This window comes from Callithrix jacchus, chromosome 9, assembly GCF_049354715.1.
Source record: "Callithrix jacchus isolate 240 chromosome 9, calJac240_pri, whole genome shotgun sequence".
NCBI classification, from domain to species: domain Eukaryota; kingdom Metazoa; phylum Chordata; class Mammalia; order Primates; family Cebidae; genus Callithrix; species Callithrix jacchus.
The window spans coordinates 97,727,992-97,746,055 of NC_133510.1; the positions used below are offsets into that span (position 1 = coordinate 97,727,992).

At 44.3% G+C, this 18,064-nt stretch overlaps 1 protein-coding gene and 1 long non-coding RNA gene across 6 annotated transcripts in view; one reads left to right on the top strand and one right to left on the bottom strand.

Moving 5' to 3' along the window:
• Positions 1–18,064, bottom strand: part of TMCC3 (transmembrane and coiled-coil domain family 3) — a 369,795-nt gene that overhangs the window by 133,136 nt on the left and 218,595 nt on the right. For 3 of the 5 annotated variants that reach the window (XM_017976297.4, XM_002752864.6, XM_078337079.1), the window contains exon 1: positions 7,517–7,721. The exons of the other annotated variants lie outside the window; for them this stretch is intronic. In XM_017976297.4, coding sequence (XP_017831786.1) covers positions 7,517–7,594 — 78 coding nt within the window. In that variant the 5' untranslated portion in view covers positions 7,595–7,721. Of the gene's footprint in view, positions 1–7,516; positions 7,722–18,064 lie in introns of those variants that run through there. 5 annotated transcript variants of the gene reach the window in all.
• On the top strand, positions 6,505–17,129 carry LOC108593198 (uncharacterized). The gene is made up of 3 exons (XR_001913592.4): positions 6,505–6,782; positions 8,081–8,648; positions 13,325–17,129. It is a non-coding gene; the product is annotated as an uncharacterized LOC108593198 (long non-coding RNA).

An 18,064-nucleotide genomic window follows, 5' to 3' on the forward strand; every position in this document is an offset into this window, starting at 1 on the left:
GCAGCTCCTGCAATGGTCAGACAGCTGTGCATCACTGTTACATACTCTTGTTATTCCTCTCCCATCTGAACATTCGCTGAGCACTTAGCAGGTGTTGACACTCCACAGTGCTTTCTACACACATACTGCATCACTGAATTCTCACAACAGTCCTCCAAGGGAAGTATTGTGCTAACCTTTGTAAAAACCTAACTTTGGTAGCACGCCACAGGGTACACTTTACAAAGTCAACGAAGGCAGGTGACTCCAGGACTGGCACCCTTAACCAGTCCAGTGCACTCCTCCAAAGTGTGACGTTCTGCAGGGGACATGAGAAGGCATGGTTTAATATTACAAGGGACTGCACAGAAAGATCACCAGGTAGGTGACTGACTGATTACACAGCTCAGTAGAAGGTGTGAACCCACAGGCCAGTCATGAGGATCTACTGAGGAGACACATGTTTGCAGGCATGTTCTGAACTCAATAGTCACAAAGAAGAGCCACCTTCATCATGGTCTTCCACAGTTCATTCTCCGGAGACCAAATACCAGATGAAAACACAGTTCTTTAGTGATCCTACATCATGAGCTTATTCGACAGCCTTTAAGACTTCAAACTACTAGCAAAATTCTCAAATCCTAGGCATTAGTAAAAGTTCATGAACTATCATTCTGTATCACTTATTTGCATGTTTACTGGGAATATATGACTACATGCCAAAGACTGGCAATGTGTGTGTCATAAGAATTAGAGCACACAATTAGGGCAGGTGCACAGCAGAGGCTGCACACATCCATCCCTAGGCACCTAACTAGTTTAGAAAGACTGGGCCGGGCACGGTGGCTCATGCCTGTAATCCCGGCACTTTGGGAGGGCAGATTACCTGAGGTCGGGAGTTCAAGACCAGCCTGACCAACATGGAGAAACCCCGTGTCTACTGAAAATACAAAAAATTAGCCAGATGTGGTGGCACATGCCTGTAATCCCAGCTACTTGGGAGGCTGAGGCAGGAGAATCACTTGAACCTGGGAGGTGGAGGTTGTGGTGAGCTGAGATCATGCCATTGCACTCCAGCCTAGGCAATAAGAGCAAAACTCCATCTCAAAAAAAAAAAAAAAAAAGACTGGACTGTTCTCCAGTGTTCACCATGGAAGCAGACAGGGAAGTGGTTAAGAATCAAGCTCTGGAGTTGAGACAGATACAGGTTCAAACCCTAGCTCTACCATAGTTTCCTACGAGCCACAAGATTTTAGACAAATGATTAATCTGCCTGGGCCTCAGCTTCCTCATCTATAAAATGAAAAAGCGGGATAAGATCAGGGAGACAGTGTATCTGAAGTGCGTGATATTGCCTGGTGTGGAGGAGGCACTCAGTACACATTATTATTGTGACTGCATTCATCTTTTCACTTATGTTCTTTTTGCCTCCTTAAAGAGGAAAAATCCACAAATATACTATGGTTTCTTTCAGGCAGCACTCCTCCCAAGTCAATGGAAGCAGTTGGCTTATGTACAAACCATATATCCTGATGTTTCCTTTCGAAGGAATGAAGAGTCCTCATTCTGATTCACAGTACAGTGATTCATGGTTCTCTTCCTTTTCTCTTGCCACCCCTCTCCCCTCCACTGAAAACATGAAAACACAATCAAGAAACAGCAGGGCTGAAAGCTGCAGACTCTTCTAAGTCAAGCTGTGGGCATTTTCCAAGTAGGACTCGGTTGATTTCTGACCTTAGCAGCAGCCCTGGAAATTCAGGCAGAGGGTCTGAAGCACAAACACATCCTGCGATCCAACTTGGTAGCAGCTGTCTTGGTGCTCTCTATAGCGGATGTGACAGGAGGGTGTGCTGGTGGTGGCTGGCAAATCATTCTTTCCTAAAGGGAGAACTGGTGAGCCTGCAGCAAAGCACAGCTTGAAAAACACACACCGCATCACTTTGCTCATCCGAAATGTAAGAAAAATGTGGCTTGAGACACTCACCTTTACTCAGTCTCTCTAAATCTTTTTAAATCAGAATAAAAATCACTGATTTAAAATGATATCCATATACTACTCAGCTTACCACTTCCCTGGGTCAGACCTCTAGGACAGAGGTGTGTTTCTACTCCCCCTACTTCCTGCCCAGAGAGTAAGCATGTAATCATCAGCTTATGACATCACTGTCCAACCAGTTCCACCGTGAGAAGGGCTACAGCAACCTCTTCTTCACTGACTTTGGTCATTACTCATCACATAATTGTAGATGGATTTCCAAGCCACGAAACACTTGAAGATATACTAGAGGTGGCACTCATGCTCGACACAAGTTTTACTTCAGATGTTAGAGATTTCTGCATGTATTATCATCATTTCCTCCTGTGCAAGAGAGGGGTATTGTCTGAAGTCACAAGTATACATGAGATTCACCTACCAGATACTAAGCTTCCAGAGAGACCAGACTGTTTCGTTTATCATTGTATTCCTAATGCCTGAATTAGCAGCCGGCACACAGAAGGTGCTCAGTAAGTATTTTTTGAATAAATGAAGCATCTTGCTCTCAAAGTGTCAGTTGATAGCTTATAAATACATGTAAGCAATAAACATATAAACAGTCAATGTGATGAGAAACATGATGCAAGGAGGTACAAAATGCTAGCAATGCTGGAACAGTCTATACTTCTCAAAAAATTAGCATACTGTCCATTTCCAAGCTCACAAACCTTTCTTTCATATAGTACAGGTTGAGTATCCCCCATTCAACCAGAAGTGTTTCAGATTTTAGATTCTGGAATTTTGTTTTGTTTCAGAGATAGAGTCTCACTCTGTTGCCCAGGCTGGAGTGCAATGGCACGATCTCAACTCACTGCAACCTATGCCTCCCAGGTTCAAGTGATTCTCCTGCCTCAGCCTCTCTAGTAGTTGGGATCACAGGCCCTGCTACCATGCCCAGCTAATTATTTTATATTTTTCACCATGTTGACCAGGCTGGTCTGGAACTCCTGATCTCAAGTAATCTACCCACCATGGCCTCCCAAAGTGCTGGGATTACAGGAGTGAGCCACCGTGCCCCACCTAGGAATATTTGTATTATACTTACTGGCTGAGCATTCCAAATAGAAATATCTGAAATCAGAAATGCTCCTGTAAGCATTTCCTTTGAGCATCATGTGGCCACTCAAAAAGTTTCGGATTCTGGAGCATTTTGGATTTTGGATTTTTGGATTGAGATGTTCAGCCTGTATTGAAAGTGGCTACCATCTATTAATTTCTTATTGTGCACCTGGCAAGAAATTAATCATTTTATAGATATTACTGAATTTATTCCTCAAAACACCCCTATTATGTAGAAGTGGAAACTAAGGCTTACAGACTCCAAGACTGCACCGGTAGCAAATAGCACTGGTACAAGATCTGTATTCTGGGGACTAGCCTGATGCAAGTGGTTCTGTAGGGAAAATAATATGGTCCTTGCATGCAGGATAGAACAGAAGTTGGTGAAGGTCACAAGTGACTAAGGGGGTGGGGGATGACTGACAGAAATGGAAGAAACCAATTCCAGAGAAATGTCAGAGAAAGGTTCAACGGTATTGCTAACAGGTTAGAGAGATGGAGAAGGGCAGGCACTCAAGATAACTAGCAGTTCTGATTAGTGGTGGCACCAACAAAACAGAATATTAACATGACATATGGACAAACATAGCTTTTTCACCCAATGAGAAGACAAATCCTTTTAAAAAAAATTTTTAAATAGCTAATATCTGAGTGTACACACCATTCTTTTGTGTGTGTTTTATTTTGTTTTACAAATACTTTCTTATTTAAGACACACAATCACTCCGAAAAGAGTGGAGTATTCCCCTTTTATGGATAGGAAACTGCAGACTCAGAAAGGCTATTTAGGACCCTGCCCCAGTAGTCACCCAGTTCAGAAGCTCAAAGAGCCAGAATACAACCCACATAGGTCCAGAGCCCCAGCTGTTCACCACTATACCCAAGGGCTGGAGAGGGCATTTTAGAACATTTAAAATGAAAACCAACGAAAAGAAAAACGAATTCACACATAATTAATAAAAGCCAGTTACTGTATAGAAAGCAGACAGCCTGCATTCTTAAAAAGATGATAGGCTTTAACTATCTAGGGCATGAAAAAAAAAGTAGGAGTCTAATTATGGATTCTCTTTCTTTTAAAGTAGAGAGAGATGTGCATTAAGTTAACAAGCACCATTTCTGAGTTTTACAAAGATGATGTTTTAAAATGTGAATGATCCTGTCTTGTCAGCTTAGCTCATTAACTACCTTTTCACTAAGGTGGGGTGGGGGGAATCTGGGTTAGTCCACCTGGCTGTAAAAATAAGTTTCTGCAGTGTTTACAAGAGTATATTGCCTCGTTATTATTCCAGTCTCAAAGGCTGAAATAAGCCCAGCAAGAGAGATCATGTATTTTCCCTGTTATCTCAACAGGTATCGATTTTGAATTTAAAAAAAATGACTATTCAGTAAGTAAGAACTTGATCTCAGGGAGTCTTAGCCCATTCCTGGGCAGAAACTCCAAGAAAGATTAATCAACTCTTCCCATACCCCCAGTTCTCATTAGCATTTTTAGGAAAGCTAATTTACCAAATGAGTTCATAAAAAGGTTATTTTAAAATCCTATACTAGTTTCATCCCAAGGAAACGGTGACGTCAAGAAATTACCACCTAATTCTGCTTGCATCACATACTTTCTGGGTGTCAGGAAAACATATCTTTACAGCTGTATCTGAGTTCCACAATCCAGGAGCTACAATCATTTAAGGGGATGATTGTTGCTTTCCCTTCATTAGTAGCCTCAGGATAGACTTGAAATTACATGAACCTTGCTTGAGAAAAGTTCTTAGGAGTTTACAAAAATTTCACTAGTTCTGCCTATCCCTCGCTGTGTCAACAATAAAAAACCTAAAAGCAGGTATTTGAAAAGTTTTAACTGAGACCTCAAAAAGTCCAGCATCGCTGCAGTGGAATCTGTGACTATGGTCTGCTAAAGTTCTAGCCCTTCTCTGAATTTCTTCTCTTCACTAGATCTGATCGGCCCAATGTGCTAATTTAGGATAATCAGCACATCTAATGTCTAACTCAGTTTTAATACACAACTTATTTAAAAATCTCCATGCTAACAAAACAAGGCAGCAGGTATAACATCGTCAGCATAATTTTAATTTATTTATAATTTTTTTTTTTTTTTTTTTTTTTTTGAGACAGAAATCTCGCTCTTTTGCCCAGGCTGGAGTACAGTGGTGCGATCTCCGCTCACCGCAACCTCTGCCTCCCGGGTTCAAGCAATTCTCTGCCTCAAGCTCCCGAGTAGCTGGGATTATAGGCCCATACTACCATGGCCGGTTAATTTTTGTTTTTTGTGTTTTTTTGTTTGTTTGTTTGTTTGCTTTTGTTTTTTTTTGTTTGTTTGTTTTTGAGACGGAGTTTCGCTCTTGTTACCCAGGCTGGAGTGCAATGGCGCGATCTCGGCTCACCGCAACCTCCACCTCCTGGGTTCAGGCAATTCTCCTGCCTCAGCCTTCTGAGTAGCTGGGATTACAGGCATGCGCCACCATGCCCAGCTAATTTTTGTATTTTTAGTAGAGACGGGGTTTCACCATGTTGACCAGGATGGTCTGGATCTCTTGACCTTGTGATCCACCCGCCTCGGCCTCCCAAAGTGCTGGAATTACAGGCGTGAGCCACCGCGCCCGGCCCATCAGTGTAATTTTAAATAAAATCAAGAAATCTCCTTCACAGAAGGTTGTGACTTTTTAACAGAAAAGACTGGTGCAAAGGGAACAGTGGCAGGTGGGGCAAAAACACAGCCTGCAGTTGCATTACACATTTGCTTTACCACATTCCACCTAAGCAACTGAGGCACAAACTTCATCACCACCATTTTACAGGTTATGAAGAGTGAATTCTGTAAAGTTGCATGAATTTTGCCAAACCACTTAAATGAATTGACAATGAGCCACCCATCCCGCCAAGATTACTAATCTTGTTGTTTACACAAAGATGATCACAGTTGTGACAAGAAAAACCAAGCTTCCACACGTTTTCAAGTCTGCAACAGTAACTTCACAGAATCCTCCCAATTACAAATGCATTCGAAAATGATCTCCTTTTCTTCACAGTTATGTAAACTAGTATTACAGTTTCTCCAAGAAGAAACATCTACCTGTGGGTAAGCACAGATCTTCAATGTTTATTCCAAATGTAGTTTCTGGTTATTTGCATAGCAAACTGTTACGAAACTTTTAAAGAAAGTGCAAACAAGAGAATTGGGAGGTTGAGATGGATGCAGGAGGTATCATCCCACGAGATATATTCAATCTGTAAAAACTCAAATCATTCTTCCAAAACGATTAACAGATGCTAAAGGAAGGAGCGAAAGCGGGCAAATAAACCAGGGACTCATTGCTTCACTTCTGGGGCTATGGATTGCTACTTCAAAACACAAGTGAAGACTCAAATCTTGCACAAAGGGCCACGATACAACCCCTGTCACTACCGCTACTATTTCCATCCAGTTGGTTACTCGATCTCGGAGGTGGCAGGCCAGAACCTGAGCCCGGTTCTACCTCCATGAACTTTACACAGAGGCTGACACCCAAATCCCCACTTCTCGGACAAGCGAGTAAGTAGTTGGCGGAGCAAAGAACAACTCCAGGTGCCTCCTGCCAGAACAGATGCCAGCGTGGAGGAGGTGCTGTGTAAAATGGCACTTCAATCAGTCGTGAGGAGAACGGGTTACAGAGCCTCACTGCCAGCATCGACGATCCCGCAGCCCGGGAGGGCAAAGGTATTCGCTTGGGAGGGCGGAGGCTTCCTCTCCCAGGAGAGACCCGCGCTCGGGCTGCGGCCTCCGTCTTATTTTGAAGCCCTACAGGGCTCGTCTCTGCAGTAGGCTCAGAATGAGCTATTTTCGCTCACAGCCAAAATCAGCAACAGCAAATTACACTGCAAACAATGGCGAGGGCGCCTGCTCGGCTCGGCTCGAAACTCAGGAGAGGCAGCGCAAAGACTGACTTTTCACTTGGGCAGAGCCCGTCCGCCGCCTCCCCGCGCTCCGGCTGCGCACTGCGCTCGGTCTCCGGCCACACGTTCCGAGGGCCGGGAGACGCGGCGGGCGCAGGGACATGCGGCGGGGCGGGCGAGACCCCCGAGACCTGGAGGCGCGCGGCCGCGGGTGGCGGGATTCCCTCGCCTCCGGGCGCCGTGCCGCGCGCGCTCCCAGGCTGGGAGGGCGGTGGAGCGCGGGCCGTCGGGGAACCTAGCGTCCAGCATCGCGCGCAGGGATCTGGGCGCCGCGGGGGAGCAGGCGGACCCTGGGTCCCGGAATCGCAGCCCGGGCTCGGACGCCCGCCCCCCGCCCAGCCCTTTCAGCTTGGAGGATCGGAGAGGCACTGACCTCCGGCGGCAGCGGAGGCCGGCTGCAAAACGCGGAGGGCGCGTGGGTTAGCGCGGAGCCGCCGCCCCGGCCCGCCTCGCCCCCGGGCCCGCGCGCTCCCGCCGCCCCCAGCCCGCGACTCTCACCCGGCTCTTGCAGCGGTGGTGCCGGCCGGGGTCGGAGTAAGTCCGGTCCACTGTGAGCGCCGTGTCGCTGCCCGGCATCTCCGCGCCTTGGCCGGGAACTTTCCTGTCTTCCGGGGCTGCAGCGCCGCGAGCCGCCGGACGTGCTCGGGCTCACCCCGGGAGCCACGGGCGAGGGGGCGGCGCGGCTGCTGCAGCTGTTGCCACTGGTGCCGACACCCGCGCGGCCGCCCTGCGCCGCCGCCGCCGCGGGGTGGGGGAGGTGGGGCAGGAGGCAAGAGTCTCCTCCCCCTTCCCGTCTTCTCCCCGCCTCCCCCGCGCCCCGCAGCCGCCGGGACGGGACCCCCACACACCCCCCCCAACTCGGAGAGCAGTGTCTTCGCCTGCCTCCTTGGCTGAAACTCGGTCCGTCCCCTCCCACAACAGCCCTCTTTCTCCCCCCAAAATGAGCGACATCCACACTCTACACTATCTGTTGACTTACTTTGTATATAAAAGACGGCTTTTATTGCAAGAAGTTGACACTTGCCTTAAATGCATCTTTTTATGTTATTCTTCATTCAACAGGCAATTATTGGGCAGCTGCCATGTACCAGACCCTGGACTACAGACCAGAGATTTAAAAAAAAAAAGAAAAAAGACTCCCCCCACCACCACCATGATTCCCCTGAGCTTAGAGCCTACTTAAACTAAGATCCTATTGTGTTGTGTATTTTAATTTTGCATGTCTGGCTCGCCGTTAGGTTTTAAGCTACTTGAAAGTCAGGATATCTTTTAATTTTAGTATTTCCCATTCTCAGTGATCAGTCCCTGCCCACAAGGAATTTGGAGTCTAGAAGAGGAAGGACCGATTGGTGAACAATTTGAATATTAGTAACCCCAAACAAAATTCAGAACACCTGGTCTGGCTCTGTAGAGTGTACAATGGGAGACTGGGCTGAAATATTTAAAGTGCAGCTGTTCCAGAGAGGACCTAGAGCCCAATGTGACCAGCCCAGAGGGAGGGAAGGATTTGCCCCCAAAATCAGAGGAACATTTGGGAAAACCTCAAGTTATCAGTTTTGGGAAGAGTCTTCAGGAACAGGAAGACATGACGGAAATGAAGGCGGAGACCATGCAGGATATTCGTTCAAGGGTAAGAAGTTCAGCCTTATTCTGTGGGAACTGGGCAGCTGCTGGAGATTCCTGAATAGGAAAATGATAGCATGAGAATGGAAGTTTAGGGAGAAGGTGTATCTGACAGCAGGGTGAAGCAGCGATGAAAGATGGGCAAAACACACTGGTTAGAAGGCCGCTGTAAAGACAGAACAGCCTAATCATCCTTCAGAAGGAGACTAACAGATGATGGCACATTATCCAATAGAATATTCGTTAACTAATAGAAATGAGGCAGCCTTTTACGAATAGCTTTGGAAACATATCTAAGACACAGGGTTAAATGGAAAAGCAATGTGCAGGAGAATATATATGGCATTCCACCATTTATGTAAAAACAATACATGTTATATGCTTCTATATACATGACATATTTCTGGAAGGATAAACAAGAAACTAGGGAAATAGACAAGAAATTGATACCAAGAGAGGGGAACCAGGTAGCTGGAAGGCAGAGGTAGGAGACAGATCTATTTTTTCATTGTATATACTTTGGAAACTTGAATGTTTATATTGTGGACATATATTAACTATTCAAAAAGTAAATTTTTTTAAAAAAAATGTTTTTTAGAGATAGGGTATCTGTTGCCCAGGCTGGGGTGCAGGGGCACAATCATAGCTCACTGCAGCCTCAAATTCTTGGGCTCAAGGGATTCTCCCATTTCAGTTTCCCAAATAACTGGAACTACAGGTGTGCACCACTATGCTGGGCTAATTTAAAGAAACATTTTGTAGAGACATGATTAAAACTAACTTAAGAAGAAATTGAAAGTCCCATGTAGTCTGTAAGCCATTCAAAAAATTAAATCAATACTTTAAAAAATAACCCCCTGCTGCTACCCCAACACACAACTATAATAGGCCCAGAGAGATTTTCCAGGTAAGTTATTTGAAAGAAGAGAAGAGAAATACCAAATGTTGAGGGTGTGTGTGTGTGTGTGTGTGTGTCTATGTGTGTGTTGGAGATTTTTGATAAGGTGACCTTTGAGCAGAGACTTGGGAAATGAGAAGTATAGACATCTGAAAAGTTCCAGTAGACAAACAGAAAGTCAAGGGCCCTGAACATTTTGGGAGTTTTCAAGGAAGAGCAAGGAGACCAGTGTTCACTGGAAGGAGATGAGGTCAGAGAGATTTCAGAGGGCCAGATCATGTAGGGACTTTTAGTCAATTGTAAGAACTTTAATTTTGAAGAATATGGTAAGATCTGGAAATTTTTGAGCAAAGGAGTGGCATGATCTACCTTTTCACTCGGATTAAAAAAAAACTGATCACTACCTCACAGCATAAACAAAAACCACTAACAGAGGAAAAAGAAAGAAAAAAATTAGCTGGAAATGGTGGCTTGCAGATGTTGAGGAGGCTGAAGCTAGAGGATCACCTGAGCCCAGGAATTCAGCCTGGGCAACAGAGTGAGACCTGTCTCTAAAAAAATCAAGAGTTAAAAAAAAGAAACCCAACGGATTGAAGACTTAAAGGAGAAAAAACCCAACTTAAAATTGTCAGAAGAAATGAAAGAATATTATTATCATCTCAAGAAAAAAAAGTTCACAAAAAGCATAAACCACAAAGGTTTGACATTAAAAAATTTAAACTTCTGCTTATGAAAATAATAAAGTGAAAACATAAGCCACAGACTGAACTCCAGCTTAAAAAAATCAATATGGACAAATTTCATAAACAATACTGAGAAACAAAAAAAGCAAGCCACAAAATATTACTTGTAGTAAGATTTATGTAGGGGCTGTGTGGTAGCTCACACCTATAATCCCAGCACTTTAGGAAGCCCAGGAGGGAGTATCAATTGAGCCCAGGAGTTCGGGACCAGCCTGGGCAATATGGTGAGAACTTGTCTCAAAAAAAAAAAAAATTTAAAGTTTTTGTTTGTTTGGGTTTTTTTTGTTTGTTTTTTAGAGTCTTACTCTGTCGCCCAGGCTGCAGTACAGTGGCATGATCACAGCTCACTGCAACCTCTGGCTCCCGAGTTAAAGTGATTTTCATGCCTCAGCCTCCCGAGTATCTGGATTACAGACATGTACTACCATGCGGGGCTAATTTTTGTCTTTTTGGCAGAGATGGGTTTTCACCATGTTGGCCAGGCTGTTCTTGAACTCCTGGTCTCAAGTGATCCACCCACCTCGGCCTCCCAAAGTGCTGGGATTGCAAGTGTGAGCCACCATGCCTGGCCTTCCTGTAAAGTTTAAGAAAAGCAAGAGCATAATAAACACAAACTTCAGGACAATATCTCTGGTGGGAAGATGAAGAAGGCTTCAGTAGAAGCCTTCTTACACAATTATAAATACATAATGCTTTTTTTCTAAGATGGAGTCTTGCTCTGTTGCTAAGCTGGAGTGCAGTGGTGAGATCTCATCTCACTACAACCTCCTCTTCTCAGGTTCAAGTGATTCTCCTGCCTTAGCCTCCCAAGAAGCTGGGACTTCAGGCACATGCCACCATGCCCAGCTGATTTTTTTTGTATTTTTAGGAGAGATGGGGTTTCACCATGTTGACCAGGATGGTCCTGATCTCTTGACCTCGTGATCTGCCCACCTCAGCCTACTAAAGTGCTGGGATTACAGGTGTGAGCCACCGCACCCAGCCGATATATAATGCTCTTTAACAAATGACTATTGCTACACTGGATATACATTCATTCATACATACACACAATATTTCAGGATAATTTAAAAATGTAAAGGTAACAAGGACTCAAAGGAACAGATATGGTGACATCCTTAATTCTGGAATTCATATCACCAGTTGGGGGTACTTTCTCAAGTAAATAAACATAATGGCACTTTATGTGTGAGTAAACTCAGCCCTGACAAACCAGGGTTGGGCTTTGGGTGGGAACGCGAACAGGCATCTACTTTCCATTTCTATTACTGTCTTGATGTTTCTTAGAATTCTGACCTGGAATGCTGACCCTCAATGAGAAGGATAAATTAAAACTTTATTAGGCTCATTTACATTTCAATTAACAAAGGATGTTCTTTTTTAGATCATTTAAATTTATTTCATAAGCTAGTTGTTCAAAAGCTGCTCTGCTGGGCACTCATACAAAACTATTTTTTAAAAATATACAAATTAAATAGCACAAGAGCAAGCTCCCCAGAACAGAAAGAAAACAAGCAGTGCTGATCACCATCTGGCTCTCCTTTTGGGTGGTAGAACCCAAGGGGAAAATAGACCACATCCCCTCCTTTGGATGCAATGCCAATACCTAGGATTTTGTCAGCCCTGGAGAGAGAGAGAGGGAGGGAAAGCACAGGTGCAAATTCCTCCTATCAATGTAAGAATTCTAAGGTCTGATACCTCCAAGAGCTTCTCCTTGCAGCAAGTAATGGAAAATATAACACTGTTAAAGTAACAAATGCAGTCAGAACAATAAGGAATACAAAGGTTCACACCTAAGGTATGAAATAAGAATTAACTTGCAAAGTATTGAGGAAAGAGCACAACAAGACAGCCGATGCTAAAAGCACCAAGGAAGAGCCCAGATCAGTTGAGCTGTAATGGTTTAAAGTCTAAAGTGGTGGGGAAAGGCTTACGAAAAGAGGTAGGATTACGCTTGAATGTTGTGGTGCGTGTTTGTTGTTTCAGCCTGCCCAGCATTCCACCTTTTAATTCCGAAAACGGTACCTCGGTTTTCTTTTGGGATCTACCCTATTCCTACTTTTAATCCAGATGGTTTACGTAAGGCGGACCATTCCCATCCTTGGATCCAGAAAGAGGCGGGTCATCGAGCCTTGGCCAATCAGAGTCACTGTGGCTTGCGCAGGGATAGGCACGTGAGTTAATCAGAGCCAATCAGAATCACCCCCAGAGTTTTGCTGGAACTGCTGGGAAAGCCTATGCCTTTCCAGTGGGCATTGCCAAGTTGGTACAATGCAAGCCTGATGCTGTAGTGGACATCCTTCCACCATACAAAGACAGCCTCCCTGGGAAAGCAGAGCTATGAAACGGAGAAAGACTTCTTACTAAATCCTTAGAGCACTAGTTCCAGCATTTTCCATTCTCTATTGCTTTATGACAAGCCACCTTAAAATGCTTTGGCTTGGCCGGGTGCGGTGGTTCACGCCCGTAATTTCAGCACTTTGGGAGGCTGAGGAGGGCGGATCACCTGAGGTCAGGAGTTTAAGACCAGCCTGGCCAACATGGTGAAACCCTGTCTCTACTAAAAATACAAAAATTAGCAAGACATGGTGGCGGGTGCCTATAATCCTAGCTACTCGGGAGGCTGAGGCAGAATTGCTTGAACCTGAGAGGTGGAGGTTGCAGTGAGCCGAGATCACATCACCACACTCCAGTCTGGGTGACAGTGTCCATCTCAAAACAAAAAGCTTTTGCTTATACAATGACTACCTCTCATTAGTTCATGACTCTGCAATCTGGGAAGGGCTCCAAGGGAAGCGAGGTGGCTTTTCTGTGCTCCATGTGGTACTGGGTGGGACTTAAGTGTCCAAGATGGCTTCATCACATGTGTGATATGAATGAATATATATATATATATTTGTTTTCATCCATGGTCCCTGGCTCATAATTACCAATGCCCCTGTAATAGTCTCTTGTCATGATGTTGGGGCACTTTAGACCCCAGAAGCTGGCCTCAGATACCTTCTTCTGCCCTCATTCCACCTGCTCTTTTCTCTCCCAAAGGTAAGAATCTTCCCCCACCTTTCTGCCTTGCAGCAGGCCATGAAGAAATTCTCTGACCTACCTTGTCTGACTGTAGGACATAAGGCTCATTTCAGAAAGGGTCGTGCCCCATACCCTGGAGGAAGAAAGGCTACACGGAGAAGCCAAGAAGAATCTGAACAGACAGGCCTTGCTGGGTCTCGCCACTCAGTCTCTTAATATTAGATCATATACCCCTTTGCCCAATCACATTTCTACATGGTTGTCAATCATGCCTATCCAGTGAAGTTTCCATAAAAGGCCCAAGAAGACAGGGTCAGGGGGCTTCTGGATAGCTGGACATCTGCGGAGGGTGGGGTACACAGGGAGGACACAGAAGCCCTGCACTCCTTCCCCTACCTCACCACATGCATCTCTTCATCTGTATCCTTTCGGATATCCTGTATACTAAACCAGAAAATGTAAAATGTAAGTTTCCCTGAGTTCTGTGAATTGCTCTAGCAAATTAATTGAACCCGAAGAGGGGGTCATGGGAACCCCAACTTGAAGCCAGTCAGTCAGAAGTTCTGAAGGCCTGGGCTGTGACTGCCATCTGAAGGAAGGGCAGCCTCGGGGACTCAGCCAATATCTGTGGGATCTGATGCTATCTCCAGGTAGACTTGGAGGACACCCAGCTGGTGTCCAGAACTGATTGCTTCCTTGGTGTGTGGAAACCGCCCCCTCCCATATTTGGTCACAGAAGTCTTCTGTGTTGATTGTTTTTGTGGTGTGAGAACAGAGGAGAGACATAGTTTGAGTTGATTTTTCTACAAACAACATGTCAGCACCTATGAGTCTTAGGGTGGCTGGAATGGTGGAGGCTGACCAGGCCTCTGTCCTTATTTATATATATATATTTTTTAACTTTTTCTTTTTAGAGACAGGATCTTACTCTGTCACCTGGGCTGGAGTGTGATAGCATGATGACAGCGCATAGCAGCCTCAAACTCCCAGATTAAGTGATCTTCCCACCTCATTCTCCTGAGTAGCTGTGACTACAGGTGCGTCATCACGCCCGGTTAATTTCTTTTTAGTTTTTTGTTTTTTGTTTTTTTTGAGACGGAGTTTCGCTCTTGTTACCCAGGCTGGAGTGCAATGGCGCGGTCTCGGCTCACGCAACCTCCGCCCCCTGGGTTCAGGCAATTCTCCTGCCTCAGCCTCCTGAGTAGCTGGGATTACAGGCACGCGCCACCATGCCCAGCTAATTTTTTGTAATTTTTAGTAGAGACGGGGGTTTCACCATGTTGACCAGGATGGTCTCGATCTGTTGACCTCGTGATCCACCCGCCTCGGCCTCCCAAAGTACTGGGATTACAGGCTTGAGCCACCGCGCCCGGCCTAATTTCTTTTTTGTAGCAACAGGGTCCTGCTTTGTGCCTAGGCTGATCTTAACTCCTGGCCTTTCCCACCTCAGCCTCCCAAAGCTGAGATTATAGGCATCAGCCACTGTAGCTGGCCTGTTTATACCTTTTTAAATAAATTTTTTATTTTATACTCTCTCATCTTGCAGGGATCCCCTCTCTCCATCAGGGTAGTTGGACTTTTTTACATGGTGGCTGGCTTCTAACGTAGCAAAAAAAAAAAAAAGCTGCCAAATTTCCTAAGGCCTAGCCTAGAACTGGCAGAGTATCAGTTCCATCATATTCTATTCGTCAAGGCAAGTCAAAAGTCCAGCTTAAACTACAGAGGAGGAGAAACAGGGTCCACTTGTTGATGGAAGGAGTGATGCGCATAGAAAGAAGTTGCTGACTGCCCTCTGGGCAGCCGATCCACCACACCAGCCTTGCCTAGACCCCTTTTCATTGATATGAAGCAATGGATTCCTCTTTTTGCTTAAGCATGTTAGAGATAGGTTTCTGACTCCTGCAACCCAAAGAATCCTGTCTAATGCAACATTCAATGCTGGGTATGGGCAGAAAGAAGACAAGGAAAAGGGCAGCATTTCAAGAGAAGGCAAAGACTTTGGACAGCACAAATAGAGGGAGAGTTAGCAGAGGATTATAGTGGAGGCACCAAGGACTCGAGAGTTTTCTCAGACACTAGCTAGAGCTTTCTGTGGTTGGTCCATACCAGATGACCTGTGAACTGCTCAACTAATTACAGTCTGGACTAATTATTTCGATACAAAGGTTACAATCTGTTACATTTCTTTAAATATTTCATGTGATAATTTCTATGCTTTCCCCCTGTACATATTAGAGTGTAGGTTACCTGAAAGGAATGTACCTTCTAGGTATGTATAGATATTCCCAACAGTTCTTAACACAGTATTCAATAAATGCTCGCTGAATGAATGAGTGAATGAATGAGATCAACATTATTAAATGTTGACTTATTTTCTAGGCATTAGGGTTTTAAAAAATGACTCTGACAAACAAAAACTAGTGTCTGTTCCTAAGGGGTTGGAATGGGTAATAGAAAATAATGAAAATTTGCTGAATGATGAACATTACCAATTTTCAGCTAGTAAGTAGTTAATGACATTTGTAAATTCTCTGGTCATTTACTGAGCACATTTGGTGTGTCAGCCTCTGCTCTTGGTACTAAGAATATAGAAATAAGTAAGTCATCCAGAAGGGCCAGCCCATCTACACAGTGAGGCAGACACCCCCCCTCGCCACCTGCCACCAAAGCCTTGCTGTAGATGCCAAGATAGTTATGTCCTGACATGGTGCTAGGACACGAGAAGGAGGTGGTCTCCTCACGCAGCTCACTTCCTTAGATGTTTCAGTCCTACAGTCATCGCAGCGGGAAGAAGACACAAGGAAAGCCCGATGTTGAAGACAAAAGTGCAAGTCTCTTGTGAAGGAAAAGAAAATAGTTTATTTTAATATTCCAGTTTGATTTAATAGTGCAGAGAAGTGTTCCCTTTGGGGGAAAGATTCATAAGACTAAAAGTACAATAAGCTTCCCCCCCGAGGATATAAGAACAGAGCAAAATGAAGAATAAATCAGGTATTTAAAATGCAAGCAAGTTTTCTACTAGCTTGAGGCGAACACATGGTGATAAGTAGAGCTCTACTTATCTGTATGCCTACAAACAGACGGAGATGCTGATGTTGTGGATCAGCAGCTTTCCGGCCTGATACAAATACGACTCTCTAGTTCTAACTACCTGGTTTATAGCCAATTAAAAATGACCACACTCTTAACATTTACATTTAATTTCTAACATAGTATGTTCTATGTGACTGCAAAGAAACGATCGCTGCTTTTTGTTTAGTATTAGCAATTATCTGGCACAGAAGCCCGAAACTTCCATTTGGCAAGATTTTGATTAAAAACAGGAAAGTAGACAGACTCAATTGAAACTCTGCAGGCGAGGGAGCTTGCCTTTGAATATTACTTTTTTTAGCAAATGCAACAATTCCATGCCACTGATTTCTCAAGAGCAACGAGAAGATTCTCCAGGCTGCCTTCAAGAGTTCTGGGAGATAGTCTTCAACATAAGCCTTACCTGCAGGCTTGAGGCCACATTAAGATGTATAAAAATGTATTTTACCTCATCAAAAGGAAATGCTTTTGCTTCTCAAAAAACTCTGATAAGAGGATAAAAAGACAAGATACAGATGGGATGAAAATATTTAGAAAACCAAACATATAACAAGTGATGAGTACCTAGAATGTATACAGAATTCTCAAAACTCTACAGTAAAAAATAAACAATCCTTGGCCAGGGCCAGGCACAGTGACTCATGTTTGTAATCCCAGCACTTTGGGAGGCCAAGGTGAGCAAATCACTTGAGGTCAGGAGTTCAAAACCAGCCTGGCCTACAGGATGAAATCCCGTCCCTACTAAAAATACAAAAAAATTAGCTGGGTGTGGTGGCAGGTGCCTGTAATCTCAGCTGCTCAGGAGACCGAGGCAGGAGAATCACTTGAATTTGGGAGGCGGAGGTTGTAGTGAGCCAAGATCGTGGCACTGCACTCCAGCCTGGGAGACAGAGTGAGACTCCATCTCAAATAAAAAAATAAATAATAAATAAACAATCCAGTTAAAAAATGAGTAAGACACAGGAACAGACATTTCACTGAAGAGAATATACTAATGGGAAATAAATACATGAAGAAAAGTTCAGTGTTATTAGCCATTAGGGAAATGCAAATTAAAACCACAATGAGATGTTGCTGCACACTTATCAAAATGGCTACAATAAAATCGAGTTATAACACATATTGCTGGAAAGGATGGGGAGAAAATAGAGAAATCATACATTGCTGCTAGGAATGTAAAATGGTTCAGCCTCTCTGGAAAGCAGTCTGACAGTTTTTTATAAAACTAAAACACGTAAAAGCATCTGACCCAGCAATTGCACTCTCTGGCATTTATCCCAGAAAGAAAACATGTTCAAACAGAAACCTATACACATGTTCACAGCAGCTTTATTCATAATTGCCAAAACCTGGTAGCAACACCGTGTCCTTCAATATGTGAATGGCTAAACACCTGTGGTACATCCATACCATGGAATATGACTCAGCAATAAAAAGGAACAAACTATTTGATATGCAACAATTGGATAAGTCTCTAGGGAGTTATACTGCTTCTAAAAACCCAATCCCAAAAGGTCATATACAGTATGATTCCACTTATGTAGCATTCTTTCTTTCTTTCTTTTTTTTTTTTTTTTTTAGATGAAGTCTCGCTCTGTCTCCCAGGTTGGGGTGCAGTGGCACAATCTCAGCTCACTGCAACCTCCGCATCCCGATTCTCCTGCTTCA